The sequence below is a fragment of the Carassius auratus genome, unplaced genomic scaffold (genome assembly GCF_003368295.1).
Source record: "Carassius auratus strain Wakin unplaced genomic scaffold, ASM336829v1 scaf_tig00038186, whole genome shotgun sequence".
Classification (NCBI taxonomy): Eukaryota; Metazoa; Chordata; class Actinopteri; order Cypriniformes; family Cyprinidae; genus Carassius; species Carassius auratus.
In genome coordinates this window covers 42,215-66,007 of record NW_020526426.1, presented here as the reverse complement: position 1 = coordinate 66,007, position 23,793 = coordinate 42,215, and the positions used below count along the sequence as shown (strand labels likewise).

The 23,793-nt window shown below is 35.3% G+C and overlaps 2 protein-coding genes across 4 annotated transcripts; both read right to left on the bottom strand.

The window, feature by feature from the left end:
• Positions 1-971: 971 nt before the first annotated feature.
• LOC113083460 (feline leukemia virus subgroup C receptor-related protein 2-like) lies at positions 972-16,568 on the bottom strand. Of its 3 annotated transcripts, none has more exons than XM_026254515.1 (11): positions 15,730-16,568; positions 14,187-14,328; positions 11,517-11,657; positions 9,853-9,920; positions 5,804-5,907; positions 4,473-4,583; positions 4,215-4,320; positions 3,968-4,079; positions 3,135-3,190; positions 1,328-1,424; positions 972-1,297 (listed from the first exon to the last, which is right to left on the bottom strand). In XM_026254515.1, exons 1-10 carry the CDS (start codon positions 16,273-16,275, stop codon positions 1,377-1,379), a joined length of 1,434 nt encoding a protein of 477 aa, XP_026110300.1. In that variant the 5' UTR covers positions 16,276-16,568; the 3' UTR covers positions 972-1,297; positions 1,328-1,376. The 3 variants fall into 3 exon arrangements, with proteins under 3 accessions (XP_026110300.1, XP_026110298.1, XP_026110299.1); XM_026254513.1 differs by adding an exon at positions 1,740-1,851 and having other exon boundaries at positions 972-1,424; positions 15,730-16,566; XM_026254514.1 differs by having other exon boundaries at positions 972-1,424.
• A 1,578-nt stretch (positions 16,569-18,146) lies between these two features.
• Positions 18,147-19,199, bottom strand: LOC113083461 (trace amine-associated receptor 13c-like). The gene has a single exon (XM_026254516.1). It carries the CDS (start codon positions 19,131-19,133, stop codon positions 18,147-18,149), a length of 987 nt encoding a protein of 328 aa, XP_026110301.1. The 5' UTR covers positions 19,134-19,199.
• Between the last annotated feature and the right edge of the window lie 4,594 nt (positions 19,200-23,793).

Below are 23,793 nucleotides of genomic sequence, written 5' to 3'. Positions count from 1 at the left end.
TCAAATGCACTCGTCTCAGAAAGTTGTCAGAGGAGTAAATATGTTAAGCTGTTTTTAACTTTGTTTGGAATGTGTATGGGACGTTACTGCGGGTTTTTTTTTCTTTCAATTTTGATACTTAAAATTATTATACAGTTTGATAAATATATTAAATGCTGTTATAAAATTGTGAAGCAAGATGTCTTTTTTTTTTTTTTTTACGTATATCGCAAATGCTGTCATTTAAATGCTGTTCACTGCATTAAAATATTTATGGATAAGGTCTACTGTGTTTTATTTTTCAAATTTGAGAGATTATATACATATATTATTAAAATATAAAATGTAAAGAAAATAAAACGTATGATTTCTATGAATGGGAATGCTCTTAATCATGATTACCATAAATAGTAATCATAGATACCTATAGTAAAATTATAGTTAATTTAATTAATTATTGTAATATATATATATATATAAAGCTAAAATAATAAACTGCTTACTAATTATTGTAATATTTTTTATATAATAATAATATTTTATCAAATATAATTTAATATAATGTATAATTCTACAATAATTCTATAACATTATATTATTAATTATATTTGCACTGTAATATATTTTATTTAATATTTCATTACATTTTATTATAATTGTATATATAATTTCACAAAAACATAGAACTATATAAACTATAATTCCCTTTAAAATAATACAAATTATGATTGCCATTAATTGTAATAATATTAATAAAATTATGGGTGTTACTGAAGCATGGCATTGTATTATTCAGTGTTAGGTAGGCAGATAGTAATGATACGAAAACATTTTACAAAACTTTTTTTTTTTTTTTTTACATTTTAAAAATAAAAAAAACAGTAATGTGCTTTATAGGTTAGATTTGTTTTATTTATTACAATTTATTCAGATGGACTTTTTATTTTATTTTAATTAGGGTCAAAACGAAAACTGTATAAAAATAAAGAAAGTTATTCAGTACTCATTACTGCACTGATTGAAACCAACACAGTATTTTTAAATGTGTTGAACTTTGGTTTCTATGAAGTTCATGAAATGCTCCACATTTATCGTAGGATTTTTTCCCCAAAACTCTCAATGCAAAGTAGTTTATAGAGAAATAAGACATTTGAAATGTTAACAATAATTTAAATAATCAATTGATAAACTAGTGAAATAATTAGAATATATCCTACTTGAGATGATTAGTGATCAAGTAAACAAAGAAATGATCACACCATACAAACAAACACCTGATCATTCCCTGGCTGGTATAAACACTGGACTTAATTCAAATACAAACACACACACACACACACACACACACACACACACACACACACACACACACACACTCGATCCGTCCTGCGATCAGGTTAGAGTTTGGCTTCAAAAGCTTCTGCCACTGATGCTTCCATACGGACCTGCAAACGCAAAACACATCTCTAGTAACAGATTTCACAGAAAACGGCGCCCCCTGTTGGCCACAAACCAGTTTCATGCACACACCCACAGTTAGTATGTTAGTGATTAAATGAATGATAAATGTTAGCACACATCAAACAACCAAACTACAATGAACACGTACAAAGCTCAAGGGTGAAGTGTTCAGATAGATCAGGCAAAAATCATAAACATTGGACTCTGAGAGAATCAAAAGCACTTTTTAGGCGATCTCAGTGATAAGCGGGTTTCACGGAGTGTGAATCAGAAGGGCTGAAAGCATGTGCATCTCATACCTGAACCACCGTGAGCAATAAAATCATGCGGTGATTGATTGATCACATGTGTGTTAAGGGGAGGAGAGACGTCCAACTGTGATCCTTGAACGTCTGACCTGCACAATGCTGCCTGCAGACACACACACACGCACACACACACACACACACACAGATCTGTAAACATGAATGGATTTGGACAGATAGGAAACTAGATAGGAGAATGAGATGATCAGAGGAATAAAAGGTTGAGTTAAAAACATCCAATCATGATGAGTGGAAAATAGAATGTAGTAAGTGTAAAAATGGAAAAGGGAGAACAGGATGAGTAGAAAAAGAGGAATGGGGAGAGTATGATTGTTTTGGTTTTTAAAGAAATTAATACTTTATTCAGCAGGAATGCATTAAATTGATCAAAAGTGACAGCAAAGAAATTTAGAATGTTAAAACGGATTTCTTTTTCAAAAATGTTTGTTATTTTTCTATTTATTTAAAAAAAAACTAAAAATGTGAAGCATCACAACAGTTTTCAAAAATGTATAATAATTAGAAATGTTTTTTGAGCAGGAAATCAGTTTATTAGAATGATTTCTGAAGGATCATGTGACACCAAAGCTGAATTTTCACCATCACTCCAGTCTTTAATCACGGGAATAAATTACATTTTACAATATATTCACATAGAAAACAGTCATTTTGAATTGTAATATTAATTCAAAATTCAACTGTTTTTTCCCTCCTCAAATAAATGCAGCCTTTTTGAGCCAAAGAGCTTTATTTCTAAAATAGTACCAATTCCAAACTTTTGAATGATAGTGTAGTGTTTATAAGAGAAAGAGGCAATGAAGTGGAAAAAACAGCAGGATAATGGGAGAGTGTGAATGGGATGTGTGGGTCAAGAAAACATGACATTGCGTGTAAAGACGAGCAGGACTGATGGTGAAGAACAGGATCAAATGTGTTTATAGAGCTGGTGTGAATCGAAGAGCATTTCTCGTGTGTCATCATATCACAGCGCTGGATTGTCAACACAATTAAAAGTTAAAAAGCTCCACAGGAGCTGCTCGAGGCCAAAGACCCTGGAGAATATGCAGGAACACATTCATGTTCCTGCTGTGGGTGTTTGAAATAACAGCTATCAAACCAAAACCACCTCTGAATGAACACTGGAGTTCAGGTTAAAACAAACCAACATGGAAATGTGAGACAGAATCAACAGGAGTGTCATTTTCTCTAGGATCTATGTTAGGGGGCAAAAAAAGATTTCTGATGCATCAATCTGACAGACAAGAGACACACTAGCAGAAAACACAAAACATGAACTTAATCCTGGATGGGAAGGTCATGAAAACCTTAATCTGATTGTAAAGTGCAATTGTGTAAATGTTTTGCTGACGAGTCTGGTTTGATACTTACAGCTGCCAGTGCTTGCTGGTTTGCCAATTGTCTGCGCAGATCTGACTTGATACAAGCTGAGATAAAGAACAGAAACGCAATGAGATGCACATAATTACAGCTTTAATGTTCAGCATACTATCTACTAAAAATGACTGATGCAACCTGTAAGATCAAGTCTATCTTATCAGCATCTGAACAGTGAGTATAAAATTGATGAATCCATCAAAACACATTTCCAGGTAACATTTCATCCCAAAAATCAAAAAGATATTATTTTTTGATTTATTATATGAATTCTATTTTAATGAATTGGGAAATTATTTTTATTACAATTAAATATTGCACCCTCAAAAATTAAATAAATATTATAATATTTAGATAATGCAATAAATATTCACCGTAAAATAGTAAAATGATAATAATAAAGACTATACAAAATAAAAACTACTACTACTAATAATAATAATGTGGAAGATCATTCTGATTGGTCCTTTGAGATGGTCTTTGTTAACAGACAAACGAAGTTTAAATGTAACTGAACTTTGTACCTCTATGCATAAATGTTATATGGAGGACTATATAATTACTTCCCATGAACTTTAATTACCTGGGAAATTAGTTGAATATTAATCAGTAATTCTAACCATATAAATAACAGCAACCAAACTTGTAGTTAACACATTATACAAGTTTACAACATCTAAAACATTTGAGCATGAACTCATTAACTAATTAGAAATTAACTATAGTTTATAAAATAATAAATAGTTTCACAATCCCTTAAATAAAAGTTCTATACTCGATTAAAGAGGAACAAAGACTCAGGTAGATGAGTATTGAACAATCTGCACCTGTAATGATGGTTCCTATCAGCAGGAAGGCACACAGGAAGAGATTTCCAGCCAGGGTATTAAACGAGTCCATGATTTTCCCCTGACAGATTGTAAATATGATCCCAAATACCTGAAGTAGGAAATCATAATCATTAGGATTGCTGGTAACTCCATATAAACTCAATAAAATCCTATAAATCTCAATATAAAATAAGCCACAACTCTTATAAACAACAAAAATTATTATGAAATATCACATGCAAACCTGTGCAGAGCAGTTGAGAAGTCCAGAAGACGTCCCTTCAGACTCTGGGTAAGTCAATTCAACAGCAAACTCAAAACCGAGGGGAAGGTAACCCGTCATGAAGAACCTGCGTAAAATTACACACAAACAAAACATAGATAGAGATAGATATAGAGAGAGAGAGCGGTTTTACTGTAACACATATATTGCAAAAGAAAACAGAAACAAACTATAACAACAAAAAAGAAAGAATGTTTTCCATTTTAACTCTTCCCGCACCCGAGGGTTCCTGCTGTGATGAAGACCACCCACAAGTGACCAAGATCCAAGGTAGAAGCATAAAGCACCAAACCCACAAGCGACATCAGATACACGGCTAGTGTTGTCTGTCTGTGGAGACACGAGATGACATAACAGAGACATAGGACAGGTTAAATCTTTCATCAAGATCAAGATTCAGATCAAGAACATTTCAGCTGATTTTGTAAAACAGCATCTGAAGTCTGAATCTAACATAAATTATCTTGGCGTCTCGTCAAATATGAGCACTTTATAAACCATTAGTGAAAAAATAATTGGCTTTGTTGGAAATGACGGCACGGAAGTGTGGGACAGTCAAAATTTGTGACAGAAAATATATCAATAATGTTAACATAATAAAAATAAAATGATGCATGTATAAAATTATGATTTATTCTTAAAATGTTGTTTGTAAAAATGTTATATTTTTTATCATGGTATTTCATATTTTGAAGACTGAACAAATCAAAATCTACACTACCATTCAAAAGTTTGGGGTCTTAATATTTTTATTCAGTAGAGATGCATTAAATTTATTGAAAGTGACAGTGAAGACATTTATGATAGATTTCTATTTTATATAAACGCTGTTCTTTTGAAATTGTGATTTATCAAAGAATCCTGAAAAAAAAAAAAATTGTTCTTAACAGAAATATGAAACAGCACAACTGTTTACGGCATTGGTAATAATAATAAATACATTTCTTGCAAATAAGCATATTATTATGATTTCTGAAGATCATGTGACAATGAAAACTGGAGTAAAGATGCTGAAAATTCAGCAGCGCATCACAAATTACATTTTACAATATATTCAAATAGAACACAGTTATATTAATTTGTAATAATACTCCACAATATTAATTTTTTAAATTATTTTAATCCAATAAATGCAGCCTTATAGGAATAGGCACTTTTTTCAAAAACATTTATAAAATTTTACTAACTTTTGAAGGGTATAGTGAACACATGAAAAGTAATTTAAAAAGTAACAAACGAACTCCAGTGACACAACATTGTCTGAAGTTCAAGAAACACTCATTAACTATATTAATAATTTGTCATTTCAGTGTAGTATTGTGCGTGAACGTTTTTACACTTAAAGACATTTTGTCCTTCATTCTGCTGAACAAAAGAAACATCACAATGTCTAGGAGGGGAAGGCGTGCTGTGAGGGGTCAAATACACAATGTCACCAAGGTCTAGGTTCATGGATCAGTCATTCAAACACCTGGACAAATACACTAAACCAAAGCATATGAACAGACTCGCTTGGGGGAAGCATTTGAGATTAAAGTCTAGCCTCTTACTTGTATGTCTTCGATCGGTCTAACCAGATCCCACAGATGAGAGATCCCACCATGCCAGCGATCACGATGGTGAGGCCGATCCTGCCGGCGTTCACCTCCTCTCCCTGTTCAAAGCAGAGAAAGTTTCACACGCATTCCTGTGGTGGCTGGTGGATACTACATCCAGTAATTTTAGCATACATCCCAGCATGATTTACCCCAGTATAAAAAAAAAGGAAAAGTATTAAGACCTGAAGCATTTTAAATAAATAAACTAAATTTTATTCAAGCTGCTCTGAAGATAATTTTAATCTTTTTAAAATATTCATAATAATTCACAATTTATGTATACAGTGCAACAACAAATATTTTGAGAAAAATAATAAATTATACATTTGTTTAGAGCATTGTTAATACAAATATAAATAATTACAAGTCAAGCTGCAATACCAAACAGAAGCACACGGAGGCGCCAACAGACCACTATACCAGTCACAATAACCTGACTGTATGTAGATATACATGGGTCCATTCAGAATTATTAAACAGAGCAAAACACAGTTTCAAAAAGTAAATAACATTCGGAGTTTGTCAAATGTGTCGATCAGAGTGAGTGTTTTGTGCATGCTTCTATGAGTGTCCATAATAAAACACTTGTCAGACATGCAACCATACTGAAATGTGCTTTTGCAAAAAGCTTTCAGAGAATGCACAAACACGGTCTGTTTGTTTGCAAATGAATGATAACTCAAAGGTCTAACTCGACTATTAGACTTGTGCATCTAATATTGTACGATTGCTGTATGTCACTGTAATCGTCTTTATCTCCATTACAATCGTCATCCATCAAAACCTTTCTGGTGAGATACTGGTTTGCTTTATTCAGCCCATAAAGACAAGTCCTAACTTCATATTTCTTATTAGTAGAGGTATATTTGTTCCCACCAATCACTGCACAAGTGAAGGTTATGTATGATGACTAAAGCATTTTAGTGCTAGTCCTTTCGGAACTCATAGAGATTGTATTTGGTTGTTAAGTGATGATGTAAGAAGCACTATTTTCGGGTCCAAGCCTCTTCTCACTTCACTTCAGAATATGCCCTCAGCAGCGGTTTATGAGCACTGTCTATTCATATTAAGCTAAACCATTTAAGCATAATAAATCATTTAAGCTAAATGTTAAGCTAAACTTACGTTGTACACTACAGTCTCCGTGCTCACAGCATCTCAAACACAAATAATTTTTATATTTATTTATATTTTCATTGTCTGGGTATCTGGGTCTTCGGTATGGAGTTAAAAGGTTAGGATTATAACTTTTCTGTAGTATTATATCACATTGTGAGTTTATATTAGCAACTTTTGTTGTTTTTCTCGTGGTATCTGAAAGAGCGTTTGGACACGGACGCGGTGCTACGTGATGTCAGACTTAACAAGCGAATTGCAAAAGAATTTTAATATAGAATTTTTAATATGTGCCGGTATTTGGTAATGCGATATATCACGTTAATGAATATGCACAATATTGTTATTGTGGGCACTTCTAAATGCCGTAAATAATTATTTATTACAGATTATTCCGAATTTGGAATGCATTTTAACAATACTATTCCCATCAACTGGTCAAAATGAACAACAACACTTAATTTCAACACCGTGATAATATCGTTTATCGTGATAAAAGCATGAGCAATTAATCGATTGATACCGGCATATCCCTAAGAACAGTCTGGGCGATTCTCGGCTAGAGTGAAATCACCCAAAAGGAAAGTAATCCTCACTGCAGACTCTATGAAAAGTAACGTGGTGACGTCACGTATATACATTTACCGTAAATACGCATGTGTGATGTACTGACTGGCATTAATGCGCATGTCCAGGTTCATTCACTTCCGGATGTTCGTAAGGTATGGTGGATTTAAGATTCGGTGGCAGTAAAGTAAAAAAAACAAAACATTTAATAACTTTTATTTTCTTAAAAATGTGAGTTTGTGTAAATGGCTTTTAATTGTAAGGATGTTTTGGTCATAATCAGAGTGTGTCATTGCAAATGTGTGCGATTTCAAACATTTATGACATGTTTTATGATTTGGTATTCAAAGTACTGGTCTTTAAGTCTTATTTCGCCTAAAAATTTGCTTTTAAAGAGGTCTTAAAATAGAGCAGAAAGACTTTATTAATATAAATAATGCCATTGATGGTTGCATGCAAAAAAAGATCATATTTGTTTTTTTTATCTTTTTCATTAACTAACATTATCAAAGATGAATAGATACTGTAACTCATGTATTGTTCATTGTTAGTTCATGTTAATTAATACATTAACTAGTGTTTACCAATGACACCTTATTGTAAAGGGTTACCTCTAAAATGTACCTTCATGTGACTTCATATGACTTTTTAGGGATATTGTCAGGGAGAAGAAATTCAGAGAAGAGACCCACTTCATGTGGCAGGATAGTTCTTTAACTCCTTAGCATGTAGTGAGTACTGTAAAAAGTTTTAGTGTCTGTCTCTTTTCATCTGTCTGTCTGTCTCCTCTCAACTATCTGTTTTTCTTTCTCTGATAGACTGTATTATGTAAATTTTTACTTGACCAACTTTATTAATTTAGTTGATGTTAATGCTGGTTATAAATTAAACATCTTAAGTACTTTACAGACAAAGCAAATAACACTTTTTCCAACACCATTTTAAAAATACATTTAAAATATTTTCCTTGTATAGCTCTTCTGCCTTTCTTCTAAATTATTTAATACTGCTTTAATATTGTTTGTTCTTTTATGTAAATTAGGTGTCATGAACTGAAATGTATTCTCTGCACAATACAACTAGGGTTTCAGTGAGATATTTAAAGACTGCCCAGTGCCCACCTGGGTATGTGGGGAATGGCAGGAGGGGAGACCTGCGTGGGTTTTATTCATTTAAAGAATTTGAGGGCTACTGCTCGGCTGATTGTTTTATCAGCGATGGAGGTGAATTTCAGAATGAGTAGATTTTTTTTTCTTGTGTCATGTCTACAGTATTAATCTATATTTGTATATACAATTATATTTTACAGTATGTTTTGTTCTTTGAATCAGTTTGCTTTTTTGGAAGCACCATGCATACAATGGGAAATATACTGAAAATATACTGTATGTAGTCAATTGAACTTAAAACTACTTTATTGGCTTAAATGTTTTACATGCAGAATTGCCAAAGCAAAAGAATAAATGTCCAAAATTATGGTTAATAAATAGATAAAGTACCATGGCAGAGGAAAGATTAAAATAAGAAAAGGCAATACACTACGCAAGTCCAAATAGCTATATATTCTATTTATACTTCTTATTGCAAATAGTAGCAATTATCTGCAACCCAGTATTGTAGTACATTATAAAACAGTATCCAATAATAACTTGAGTGTAAATTATAATTTTAATTCAAATTATTAAATTAATGGCACCTTATTGGGACACTAAAAAACAATCCCTCACAACTTTTTGATTATTTCCTTAATTTTTATTTAAAATAAATGCTTTTCTGATGTGATTTGAAATTTGAAAAGGGAGAAAAAAACGTAGTCAAAAGACAGATTCAAACCCGGGTCGACTGCATCAAATTGTGAACGACACACTTTTAACCAGCTTCACCACTTGAGTCGATGACTTTAAATTGTGATTTATGACGGCTATATTGTGTTATAGACATACCTTACGTCACATACTTGACGTATGTATGAGACGTCACCGAGCTACACTCTGCAGCGAGGGGTGTCTCCCAAATGGGGTGTTATTCCACAGAACGTGACTTGTCTCTGATTGGACTATATATCCAATCTATATAAATAAATGTAATGAATTATTATTATTATTATTATATATCCAGAGGCAGAACAAACAGTCTAGAACACTGACAGCTGTGGTTGAATGTGATCGCACTTTGTTAGTGCAGACTAAGATTAGATTTTCTGGATAAACAAATAATAACACGTATCAAGAGCCACCAATAATGCTAAAAAAAAAAAATTCAATTCAGATATTGACCCGCTCTCGTGATTGGCTGGATAGGAGGTGGTTGGGACTTACAGGATAGTGTTCAATGATCATTTGGTTGAGAAGCGTACTGACAGCATAGAAACAGCCGACATTCAGCCCTGATGAAGAAAAACAGATGAAGTCAAAAACATAAACATGCTAAAAGCTTAAACTTGAAATGAAAATAAAAGTAGCTTGGCAGACAGCTGTTTTGGTGTTTATCTAGTAAGCAATAAATGTCTTCACATTTCTGAAGCAGCTGTAAAGATATAAAGAGCTCTGCATTCCTGCAGGATTATTTCTGTCAATGTTCAGCCAGGTTAAATGCAGCTACACGCTTCTCATGCAAGTGTTGCACAGGTGTGTATGTGTGTGGATAGATCATAAACTAAGTTTTAACATAGTTCATGCCAGTCAAGTTATGACTATTTCTGTTTAGTTCTTGATTTTTACTTTTTCAGAATCATGCAAATTAAAGTCGCCATGAAATCAAAATGTACAATTCTTATTTTTATATGTAATATTGTAGTATCTATTCTAAATGATTTATCTGTGCACTTTATTATTTTTAAAAAGTTTGTGTGCCCTCATAATCCTTAATCAAATGTGTTAACCTTCCCTCCCCTCTCGAAAACGACTTCTCTTCTCTTCCTGTCATGTTCCAAGGCATGAAGGGCAGAGTAATCAGGGTATGTCTTGTTTCTGTCTCCATTTTATTAGCAACGCTTGCCTAACTTCCAATGATCCAATCAATTACTGAAGGATGAAATCAAGCTTAAAGACTATAAATCATACAGAGTAATGATATATATTTTTTTATTTCATTTGTACATTTTTTAATTATTGGGTACAGAAACCAAATGAGTATTAGTATCTGTGTTTAGAATCGGGGCATTGTAACGAGTACAGGAGCTCAGTATTGGCCCTATTTGCATCCCTATTTATCATCATCATCATCAATATTGAAAAGAGTTGCTTCATATCTTTGTGAAAACCTTGATTCAGCCCCCCACACCTGAATTCTTTGATAAATAGAAAGTTCAAAAGAACAGCATTTATTGGAGACAGAAATATTCCGTAACATTATAAATGTCTTTACTGTCACTTGATCTTGATCAATTTAATGCATACTTGATTAATAAAACTATTAAAATATAAAAAATGACTCCATACTGGCCCCAAGTTTTTAAAATATTACAAAATACATCGAATTTAAATGTATAACATCAAATCCACAGCCATCTACTAAAATATGATGTAAATAATATTTTATTTTAGAGAGAAATGGAAGTTAACATGACTGAAGCTGCTATGCAATTTGGCCCATAACTACCTTTCTGGCACCAGAATCCTACTTGCAATAATCAATAATATAATATAACAATCATGTCCCCTCATTGTGCATTTTTTTTAAACTTTTTTTACAGTGCCCCATTTGACTATGCAAATAACAGCACCTGTGTGATCATTCATGTAGGTTATAATAAGTTATGAAGTTTAATAGTCGTTAGGATCTTGTTCAAATCACAAACCCCATGTATGAGCAATAACAGTCCTGCTTACAGGACTTGAGCAAAACCACTGACTATAGAACTATTCATGCTAATGTTCTCAGTTACAAACTACGACTGTCTGTTTGAATGGCAGCAAGCATAATGCACCACAGTTTGAGGTCCTGAATGGATCTGTTGTGCGCAGCAGAGTAAGACATTCACCATAAGTGATGACGAGGAGCATGAAGGCTTTGTTACGGAGCAGCCTGAGGATCGATGCTGTATATGAGTAGCTCTCTGGAGAGATCCTCCGAGCCACAGCTTGTGCATGGGTGGGAGGGATCTCCGGACGCTCCTGAAACACTGATGAGAACATAAAACACAAACATTGGCTGGCAGAAGCCTCATATATCCATATATATCTTTATATAAATCAATGCTATTGTTCACTCTTTACACCTGTATGTGGGTTTTATATATATGTGGCCAATAAAAAGTATTAAAAAGAGCTTGTGACTGATCCTTTTAACTCCATAGGATCCTCAAACTCGGTAAGATCTCATAGAATGAATTACCGCACAGTTTGTGGACGGTCCCTGCTTGTTTGCAATGAAAGGTAAATAAAGAACTGGTTGTTTGAATTAGATACATCAAACATTAGACTTGCGTATCTTGAGTAAAGAAAATGCTGTACTAAGGAGCGGAGAAGAGTGTTTTAGTTAAGTCATAGCCAGTTCGGTCGTAAATAGCCTTGGCTTAGCACTTAATTTCTTATAACATGAGATTTTGGCCAAAATGTAACTCCAATGTAACTTCATTTCAACAAAATCTGATTTTGGTCAAATGTTAATAATATAACGGCACACGAAAGTATCTGACCATATGTAAAGCAACAATACCAACTTTGACGATGCAGTGTTTATTTATTTTTAAAAACTAAAGGGTTTTTCTATAAAAGTAGTTTCGGACATATTAGGTTTCTGTCCGAAAATGACAAAATAGAAGATCGACACTGATCTGAGTTCAGCTTCTTGGTGTAACTAGACAGCTCTGTTCAAAACAATGAAGAGCTGCCAGCTTTTTTTTTCTTCCGGTAATTGGAATAAGGCTGAAATAAAATGAAAAACTCACTGAAAAAAGTGAAATAACTATTTGAAATACTAACTGAAATAAGTTGAAGCTGAAGTATTGTATTGTATTGAAATAAATTGAAGCTAAACAGAAATAATATTTTAAAAACGAATAAAAATTATGCATAAAAATGGAGATTAAAAAATTAGATTAAATTATTAAACTGTTAAATGTTAAACAAAAATTTGAAAATGAAATGAAAACTAAACAAATGAAAACTGTATTAATAAGTAGTATAATTGTGTGTAAATATTACTAAAATAGCACACAATATCATTATATTGCATTATGGCATTCCCAGAATGTATTGTGAAAAAAGAAAGTGTCCAAGATTGCGAGGTTTTGGCATAAAAGGTAATATGTTTGATAGTTTAAACATTAGAAATAAGAAGTTCCAAAACTATAAATCTAAAGAACAAAATAAAAGTCAGTTATGTTGGTGTGTTTAATACAAGAGGGGCATCTGGGTGGAAATCTCCTTGAATTGAATGTTTTGACATCTGTGCATGTTTGTGTTGGAGTAAAAGTTAGCCCGCTGTCCCCAAAACGGCGGGTTACTGAACTCTGCGATATTTGCTCCATCAAACATACTCTAAATATTACAATCTTTGCCGCAGGATTTAAGTTTTAGAGCTATAAAACAGAAACACTATAATCTGATGTGCTTGTTTCTTTAATAGTGTTACAGCTGAAGTGGTAATTTTGAGGGAAATCAGTAGAACAGTTCACCCAAAAATAACAATTGTCATCATTTAACTCCCCAACATGACTTTCTTTATTGCACTGAACACAGAAGGGGGTGTTTAGCAGAAAACCCCATGTGTACATTCCCATTCAATGAAAGTAAATAGGAAGGGAATTCAAACAATTACAAAAAGCATTATGAAAGTACAACACATGACTATGACCATCAGACTTTAAATATAGGATAAAAATAGTATGCACAACTTTCATGTTGCTTGTATTGAACGACTTAATGCTTAACAGGGCATTTGCTCTCCAAAAAAAATACTTTTGTGTTTAATTAATGAAAAATGCATACAGGTTTAGAAAAAGATTGGGTGTACATTTTTGGGTGAACTGTACCTTTAAAACTTTAAAATGTCTTGCGATTTCCTCTTTTTCAATTATCTAGACATTATTTTTTGCTTGTGAGAACAGAACTAAATCCACGTGAGTGTTGCTCAGAATGTGACAGGAGGTTTTTTGGCCTTGTCAAGATAAAAATGGGCAGCTCAGCATTTAAACAGCGGAATGAAAAGCACATAATTATTTCCCTTTCTGTCATTTGGGGTAAGTGTCAGATAATCATAACTCCATTTACACTTGTACAAACAGCCTAACAAAATGACAGGCATTATGTGCCAACAGACAATCATTTATATGTTAGGTTTGTATGTGTATAAACGATACACAAAATTTGTCTATGTGCATCCAGGAAGAAGAACAGCATAAGACTCATCAAAAAGAGGAACAGAAAGACACTAAAAGACCAGTCTCGCTTTATTCTACCAACATTGACAGCTGCCTTCTAAGACAACATCCTAATCTTCACTGAATCCCTTAAATGACTGAAACTCTCTACATAGGCAGCACCTCCCCATGTCGATTTAATTGAACCATGCTGCCAAGATAACATGATAAACTGTTATCTCTGTGAAAGACGGGAATTAATTTGGAAAAAAGATATCATCTAAGGCATCTTAATTATATTGCATGCTTTTGGAATGAAATAATGTAACTGAGACTGATTGCTCTTACCAATGACAACCAACACAAACAGGAAGGTGGCCACTCCGGCCGTGATGTAGAACATGACTCTGATGTGAGCCGCTAACTCGTCCAGATCGTCCACATTAGGAACCAGCATAGGAGGAACGAGGAAGCCTATGGCGATCCCCAACTAAAGGAAAACAGACATTTCTGAGATTACATCAAAAACATGAATGTCATGTGACCTCTCGAGCTAGGCTTGATTTCAAACATAGCTGGGCTTTTTTTTTAACTGCACTCGCTTGGTTTCACTCCACTTCCTAGTTTTCTCTTTTGCCAATCAATCAGTACAGTGTGAATATAAATTTGGGAACTAGCAAAGGCCTGTTCCATTTAATACTTGGATTCTAAAGACTCAAAAGTGGCATGCAATTATGTGGTTGCACATTAAAACACTACTGGTATTTATTAACAACTTTGTTTCTCCCTGTGCTCGTACTACATTTTTGTTGGCTTAAAACAGGGTTTTTTAAACTGGGTCCCAGGGACCCAATTAAACGTTTTGAAATAAAATAATAAATACAAATAAAAATGTGTTAACTATGAAAAAATAAATAATAATAATAATAATATACATATATACACACACATATATATATATATATATATGCACAAAAGTTCGTGATCAGTAAAATGTTTGATGTGTTTTAAAGAATTCACTTTCAAAAAAAATAATTCAAGTGTTTAAAAAAAAAAATATTATATATATTTTGGAACCAGTGATAATTTATCCATTTAGCACATCCTTGCTGAATTTATTTTATTTTATTTATTTAGTTGACAGGCAGATTGTACATTAATAAAACATTTCTTTACCATTTAAATGTGAATTAAGCATTCATTTCTTTAAAAAAATAATAAATAAACATTACTGACCCCAAACCTTTAAACCTTCATATATATATATATATATATATATATATATATATATATATATATATATATATATATATATATATATATATATATATATATATATATATATATATATATATATATATATATATATATATATATATATATATTTATAAAAGCAAAATGGTTTCTGATATTGATAATAATTCAGTATATTTGAATGATTTCTGAAGGATCATGTAACACTGATCACTGGAGTAGTGATGCTGATGAAAATTTAGCTTTGCATCATGTGATCTATTATTTTAAAATATATTAAAACAGAAAACAATTGTTTTAAATTGCAATAATATTTCAGTTTTATAAGATAGATTAAATAAAATAGATCATGAAATTAATTTACAAATAAAAAAAAGAAAAGAAGAGAAAAAAAGCAGTTTAAACCGAATTAAATGTGCAAACATTGGCTCAAAGAATGACGAGCGATTATGGGCGGGACTATCTGTTTGCCAACCAACAGCAAAGGGGGCGTGTACAAAATACCTGTGTGGAAACAGTCATTATTTTTACGTTTAATGCCACAAAAATGTCACACTTTAGATTTAACAGCACATGATTTAAATGAGCGGCCTGCAATTATTATTATTATTATTATTACTATTTTATTGAAACCCACCTGATTTCCGAAGACCCCGATGGAGCACGCAGTGGACACTTCTTCCGATCCGAACCACACTGATGCGATGCGGGAGGGCATCCCGAGGATAAACACCTGAGCCACTGAGCATATGAACTGACCCAAAAATGTCACCGGGAAAAGGTCCGGTCTCGCGCTGGCCACCTTGATCCACGTGCCCGTGCAATTCAGAGCTGCGGCTACGAGCGCGATGACCCTCAGCCCTTTTTTATCCAAGAGCCACGAGACGGGGAAAATAAGCGGAATGTACGTCAACATATAAATCATGGACATCCAGTCAATGGTGAAAGAGTCCACGCTGTAGAAGCGCATGAAGATATTGTTGATGATTCCGTATTGTATCCATTGATAGGAGTTACACAGCGAATACGAGCTGAATAAAAACACTATGACCCATCTCTTTTTATATAAACGCGTTTCCGGCGGTGTGTTGCGCTGTTCAAAAGTCACCTTAGCATCAGCCGAATCTGTTTTGGGGAAATATGTATTATCATTCACTTCTCCGTCCACTGACTTCGATTCCATTTTCGCTCGATTCAACCGCGTTCAGAGACTGAAAGACTCATTCATTCATGCTGAATGAACTGTTGTCAAACATGTCAAACTCTGTTGTAATTAAATACTTACTTTACAAGACAGATTAATGCCATGTTACCTGAGTTTAAAGGCTATTGAATAAACTTCCCATATTGCATTGAACTATGTTCATCCGCTGCTCGGATTCCGAAGCAGAAACTCTTCAAACATTCGTTGAAAGTTTCGCCACCGTGATGAAGTTCCTGGAGTTAAATAACGAACTAGAAGAGAACTTATAAGCAAACTGGTTGGCAGAAATGGGCGGGACTTAACTGTAAGGAAGTCACGTGACATTCGTGAGCAACTTAAGATACGGTTTGGGTTTATGTTGTAAATCTAGCAGACAATGTTCCAAAACAAAACTAAATAGCTATAAACATAGGGGTGTGGTTTGATCCAGTCATTTTGGAACGATCGTTAATTTGTAATTTCCAGTTTGGAACTCTTTCCTTTCTTAAATAGGCGACTTAACATTTTAAGTTCATGTCAATTAAATAATAATTTGTTTATTTTGTGTACTTAAAAGAAAAAGAAAAAGCATAATCGCAACTCATTTATCTGGTTTGTGAGGGGACAATTGTGCGACAAAACTACCCGTCATTCTCTGTTGTATAAACTATCTCTGGCCACATTTAACTTTTATAACTGCCTTTTAATAGCTGATAATCTTTATCTTCGTGTAAGTGGATATTAATGTTTCGCTATGATGAACCAGCAGCGAGTCAAAGCCACGTACTTTGTGTTTACAGGGAACATAATTTATTGAATTATTATACAGTGACGCCTGCAGTGGATTTCACTGTTTATTACAGATCCCAACCCTGAGAATTAATATATTTAAAGGATTGTAATTTTAGTTTGCAAACACTCTCAGTAAGGCAAAAACATCCTGAGATTTGAATGGGACTCAATGGAGGATTAAACTTTTCTGTCCACCAAGCGCCCTCTAGTGGAGATAGACATAAATCACACCGACTTGAAGCATTCCACCATAGGCATTCCACTCGTTTCGGTTTACTGATGTTTGTGGCGGATAAGGAAGAAATGGCGCCCTCTGCTGGGTTGGTGCTACTGGTGAAGTTTTGGCGCTGTTGACGTTGAGAACTGTGTGTAAAGCTCCATGCCATTAATTGCTCAAGCTCAATATTATTTTAAAGTATTACACAAATTGACATCACATTTAACATTTATATAGCGATGTTTATATCATTTTATATTACAAATTAGTATACATTTATGCATGTATCACAATTAGAAGAAACTATATTTCTCAAACAGTTTTTGAGACCAAATTATAAGCATCATATTTTTTGTGAAATTTGTTGGCTAAACACAATATATTCTAATTAGTATACTTTTAGAAAATGGTTAACTCTAATGAAAAGTAGATTTTATAAGACCAAAGAGAAAAGAACATTTATTTTTAAATGTCAGATTGAGGCAATTGTCACACGTTTTTTATGCTATAATTTTAAAGAAATTATCTATTTCAATATTTGTTGGTCTAAAAAATGCCCTGTTATGTATGTATGTTACTTTTTACACGCAATTTGCCTTTGCGTTAAAAGTTTTATTTATGTTTTGCATTTCTGTTTATTACAAACAAAACATTAAAGATAACAAGAGATATATACAAATTACATAAAGGAAAAGAAAATCCCCCACTATCATTGTTATACAGTATACTGGCATAATTAAAAACAATATCCATGCTGTCACAGTCAAGTTTAATATATGACAAAATAAAATTATGCAGCAAAAGCATTTGCCTATATGCAAAGATCAGGACAAAAAAAGCATAGTGTCTTACATTCAGTGAGTTAAAGCACATTCATCAAGGATGAGTCTTTATTAAACACTTTAAATGTGAAAATTAATTTTAAGCTTTTTTGAAACCAGGGATAGAATAAAGCATAAATGATGGGATTAATGGTGGAGTTCAGGAAGAAAATCGTTACGGTAACATCTCTGACATGAAACAAATCATCATCACTGTATGGAATCACTAAAGTACAAATAAAATACGGCAGTAAACACAGAAGAAATACAACGACCAGAATCCCTAGCAGTATGGCAGCTTTTTGTCCTGATTTGTCACCGACTCTGTTTTTGGAGGATCCTGTTCTGTTGTGAATCTGAAGAGCTCTTATAGCAGTCGCATGTTTCTTAGCAATGACAAAAACATGAGTGTATAATATTATAATGATTGTACAAGGCATAAGAAACACAACTATGAGGTCAATAAATGACGAAACCACATCTATAATAACAATACATATTTCTGGACATGTGACATCATTGAAGTTTTCATTAACAAAAAGAAGAGTAAAGTTATAAAGGAGTGAAAACAGCCAGTTAAATAAAGTTGCTATGCAGGTGACAGTGGGTGAGATCTTCTCAGAGTAAAGAAAAGGAGAACTTAAAGCCAAAAACCGATCAATTGCAATCAGAGCCACAGTATGAACAGACACACTTGTTGCTTGACTATTCACAATTTTTAAAGCAGCGCACATCAGTGGTCCAGAAATCCAACATGATTCAATGACCCAAGACAAATGCAGTGGCATCACAAAAACTCCAACTAGAAGATCAGACACAGCCAAAGAGAGGATGAGGATGTTTGCAGGTGTGTGGAGCTGCTTGAAGTGACTAACAGAGATGATGACCAGCAGGTTTCCACACACGGTCAGAAGAGACACAGCTGCTGCAGCCGCATACAGAATCACATAGACAGAAAAAGAAACAGATCTCTCTGGACATGAATATTCCTGACAGACATCGCTTTGGTTCATTGTTGTAAGATTCATTGGGAAATAATATGAAGAACCATCAAATTCCAATCAGAGCATTCTTCTCTGTTCTTTCATATAAAGTGCAATATATGCATAACCACATAAAGACTTCTGATCATGCTATTTGTATCTCCAAAAGCTCTAAACTGCTTCTCACTGAAACACAATCTACATATGCTCACGTGCGATGACCCATGCTGCCTTTTATGCACTAGACTTGTTGAGTCTTTCCTAGATCAACAGCATCAAGGGAGAGGAACATACAGCTGGGAGATCAAATGATTTTGAAAGATTTCACACAGAGCTCACATAAAAGCATGAGTGAATTTATATGAAATGTTTAAAATCAAAAACTAAAAGTAAAAAATTCTAGCCTTTTAAAATCCTAATGTATGTATATAAATATCCCAATGTATGTTGTGGGCTCAGCAGAAGTGCACATACAGGGTGCATAGCGGCCACTCACAAGCACCCTTCCGGGCAGTATAAAATGCATGGGTGCAAAAATTACGTCAGAATCACGACTGAATGCTAGCACAACTGATCAAACAGCAACCATGGCTGCTAATGTAATTTCTTGTTCCCGTCTCTCAGGGAATCAAGGTTACGATAGTAACCGGAAATGTTCCCTTTCAAGGCGGTAACTCAACATTACGTCAGCTAAGATGTGTATGGGAACTGTATAAAATCCCACCGTGAGAGCAGTGAAGGTAAGCCCTGAACGGGGTCAATCACACCCACACATAAGCAAGATAGTTCTAGCCAATAGCCGCATCGCTAAGAGTAGTCGCATCTGATAAGCGGAATTAGACCAATGAAACATCTGCTCCGAGCCTAACAAAATTTGCGTATCTTCATGCAATGCATGCGAAGGATCCACTGAATAGGGCAGACACAACACAATGAGCACTCAAGCACGAGAGTTAAACACAGAGTCGACAGCGTTAGCGGTGACAACCATAAACCTCATAAACCATAACACAGAGTTAGCAGCCATGGTAACTACTGCATAGCTGGTTATAACACGTCCCTTATTACAACCACAAAAGCACATGAACAGCTGCTCCGACTGACGAAAGGTGGCCAATCGATCCACATACATTCGCAAAGCCCTAAAAGGGCAAACAGCGCTTTGAGCATCAGCGTCACACGAGGCAGACGGCTCAGCAGATAAGGCAGGCAGGGCAACTGAGGCGCCTGGTAGAAGGTGCGCACACCTCCTTAAGTGTGCTCAGCACTCGTGCCTGCAGTGGCCACACATGAAGGTTCCACAGCTCAGGGCTGGGGTGCGATATTGTGCCATTCGCCTGAGACAGCAGGTCCTTCCTGAGGGGTATTTGCCATGGGGGAGCCACCAATAACTCAATTCCTCGAAAGCATGTCTGCTCCATGGTTCAGGATGCCAGGGATGTGCACCGCTCTTATGGAGAGAAATTGTTGGTTCGTTCACAACAGGAGACTCGCTGCCTGTTTGAATAGAGCTCTGGAATGCACGCCGTGCTGGCAATTAATGTACGAGACCACAGACGTGTTGTCGGTTCGAATCAGTACATGTTGTCACTCCAATTTTGACCGAAAAGCTTGTAGGGCTAAGGACACCACTTTCAATTCCAAACGGTTTATGTGCCACCTTCTCTGTGACTCCACCCACAGGCCGGAGGCAGGTACACCCAGGCACACTGCTCCCCAGCCTGAGACAACAGGCCCTTGGCGGAACTCAAGTCTTCAGCCAAAACTGTAGTGGCCGCATATACAGCAGACCCAGATGGCACACTGAAGAAGCCGCCACCATCATCCCAGAAGCCTCTTAAATTCCCTCTGTGAAACCGACCTACCCAATTTGAAACGGCACAGTGCGCTCTTGATAGAGATGGGCTCACATAGCCATTGAGTACAAACATACTTCCAGAAATGTTATACAGTCATAGCTTATCCAAATGGCGAAGCATTGTTTCCACGTGACTGATTAGCACATCTCTTGAGTGGGCTAAAATCAGCCAATTGTCCAGATAATTCAAGATGCGCATTCCGCTGCGTCTACACATGTTGAAAAGGTGAGGTGAGACAGGGCCAGGCAGAACAGAAGCACTGAATACTGATAAACCGTGCCTTCTAAAAGCAAATATCAGGAAGCGCCTGTGGCGCGTCAATATTTGAATATGGAAGTACGCATCTTTTATATCCACTTAGGCGAACCAGTCCCCGGGTCGTTTCTGTGCCAAGATCTGTTTCAGCATTGTCATTCTGAATATATGCTTGCAGAGATGTATAGTAACGAAGTAGAACTACTTCACTACTGTACTTAAGTACTAAAAGGCGGTATCTGTACTCTACTAGAGTATTATTTTTTCCCCCTTCTTCCACTTTTACTTCAGTACATATTTTCGATGAGTTTAATACTTTTACTCCGTTATCTTTCTTATGTGCTGCATCCTTACTCATTACCCACATTTCCACTGCCAGAACTGTAGATGGCAGGTTTGATGAAGCTGGCACATCATTGAGCGAATCAAGCGATTAAGAAGACTGCGCGTGCTGACTGAACTGCTGTGAAGAGAGAGTTGAACACCGAGCCGAGACAGAAAATGACTCTTTCACGAGCCAAGAACCGGTTGCATCGGTTTCCGGATCACCAGTAGTTCTTTCTAACAGTTCGATTCATTAAACTGGTTGAAGAAAACAGTTCACCGGTTATTTTGCGCTCGACGTAATGATGTCATTGGCAATGATTGCAAGCCTTCGGTTTACCTGGGCTCATCACATTAGCACAGAATCAGTTCAGAATCAATCACCAAAAGAATCAGTTCGGTCCTGGGCTCTGTGTGTCGGTTTGCTTCACGCTGAATCACACATGCGGTTCTCGGTTCTCGAATCGGACACTAATTCGTAAACGGTTCTTGACTGGTGAACGAGTCAGTCTTTTGTTCATTATTTGGCTCGGCTCGGTGTTAATCTTCAGTTCTCTCTTCACATCAGTTCAGTCAGTCTACTGTTTGAATAAATGAATTACTCCGCGATATTGGCTTGTTTTAACTCAGAGAGAGTGTCAGCCACATTAAAAAAGTAAACAGCTTAAGTCATTTGTGGATTAATGATTATTGGAGACTCGAACCGTTTAAAACGATTCAGTTCGATTTGGTGAACTGTTTCAAAAAATCCGGTTACATCTAATGATTCTTTCGCGAACTGGATAACACAAACTGCTTTCTTTTGAACTGTCTAACAACAGACACGGAAGAGAATGCTGAATAAAGTCGTAGTTTTTGCTATTTTTTATATTTAATTGACCCTCTGATGTCACATGGACTACTTTGAAGATGTTTTTTTTACCTTTCTGGACATGGACAGTATAACTGTTACCATACACACAGCTTCAATGGAGGGACTGAGAGCTCTCGGACAAAATCTAAAATATCTTAAACTGGTTTCCAAAGATAAACGGAGGTCTTACATGTTTGAAACAACATGAGGGTAAGTTATTAATGACATAATTTTGCAAATTGGGCGAAATAACCCTTTAATCTGTTTTTTGTTTACAAAAAGTTACAGTCAAAGGAATTGTGATTGTCCTTTAGGTTAGTAAAAACAATATGTTCAAACTTTTGACTACTTTCTTTAATAACTACATAACACAATACTTGTACTTTTACTTTCAGTACCTGAGTAGTAAGTTTTAAAATATACTACTTGCAATACTTAAGTACAAAAAATGTTGAATACTTTAGTACTTCTACTTAAGTATGGTGCTTAAAGAGCACTTCTACTTCTACTCAAGTCACTTTTTTGATAGAGCACTTGTACTTTTACTCAAGTATGGGTCTCTAGTACTTTATACATCTCTGTATGCTTGTGAAGTGCTGAGTTGATGGGTCTCAGGTCCAGAATTGAACGGAGTCCACCTTCCCTATTTGGCACCACGAAGTAGTGGCTGTAAAACCCGCTTTCCTGCTCGTTCGGAGGGACACACTCTATTGCTCCTTTCTCGAGCAGACTGAGAACCACTTGTCGTAGCCTAGTGGTTAGAGAGTTTGCCTCCTAACCATAGAGTTGTGGGTTAGAATCTTGGGCAGGCAATACCATGACTTAGGTGCCTTTGAGCAAGGCATCGAACCCCCAACTGCTCCCCGGGCCCCGCAGCATAAAACCAAGATATTGAAGTGGGGAGGTCTGCGTTTGAACTGGTCCTGGGTCCTGTGCAAAACTGGCATGTAGCAGTCATCGGATGCGGAGAGGAAAAACAGGGGTGAGTAGTCCTCTAATGCAACTTCCACAATGACTTTGAAAAGACTTCTAGCGTGAAGAAATAGGTTCTGATGTAATTTTCACACCCATGCATTTTATACTGCCCTGTCAGTATTTGCATGCTTCGCGTCAATTGGCCAGCTGTCCCCAGCTGACATTAGTCCATAAGATTTCAGCGAAAGTGGAGAAGGGAGGAGTTACCATATATGTCTTAGCTGACGTAATGTTGAGTTACCGGCTTGAAAGGGAACCAAAGACTAAAGAATACCCAAAATGTGTAACTTTCATTTTGAATAGTTTTGAATGGGGAAAACGGCAATGCTCAATATGGCCACCCTATCGAATGAAGCCCCGCCCTCTGAGTAAAGGAGCCAATCGCTAATCGGTAAAGTCAGCACGTCACTGCAGCTGCCATTAGAAGTGTGCGGTTGCT

Excerpts from the sequence above, each read along its gene's own strand:
- LOC113083460 (XM_026254513.1), bottom strand. The coding sequence starts at position 16,275 with ATGGAATCGAAGTCAGTGGACGGAGAAGTGAATGATAATACATATTTC. Across the intron at positions 4,584-5,803 it reads GACCGATCGAAGACATACAA|ACAGACAACACTAGCCGTGT; the intron begins GTAAGAGGCTAG and ends GTGTCTCCACAG. Across the intron at positions 1,852-3,134 it reads ACCAGCAAGCACTGGCAGCT|GCAGCATTGTGCAGGTCAGA; the intron begins GTAAGTATCAAA and ends GTGTGTCTGCAG.
- LOC113083461 (XM_026254516.1), bottom strand. The coding sequence starts at position 19,133 with ATGAATCTTACAACAATGAACCAAAGCGATGTCTGTCAGGAATATTCA.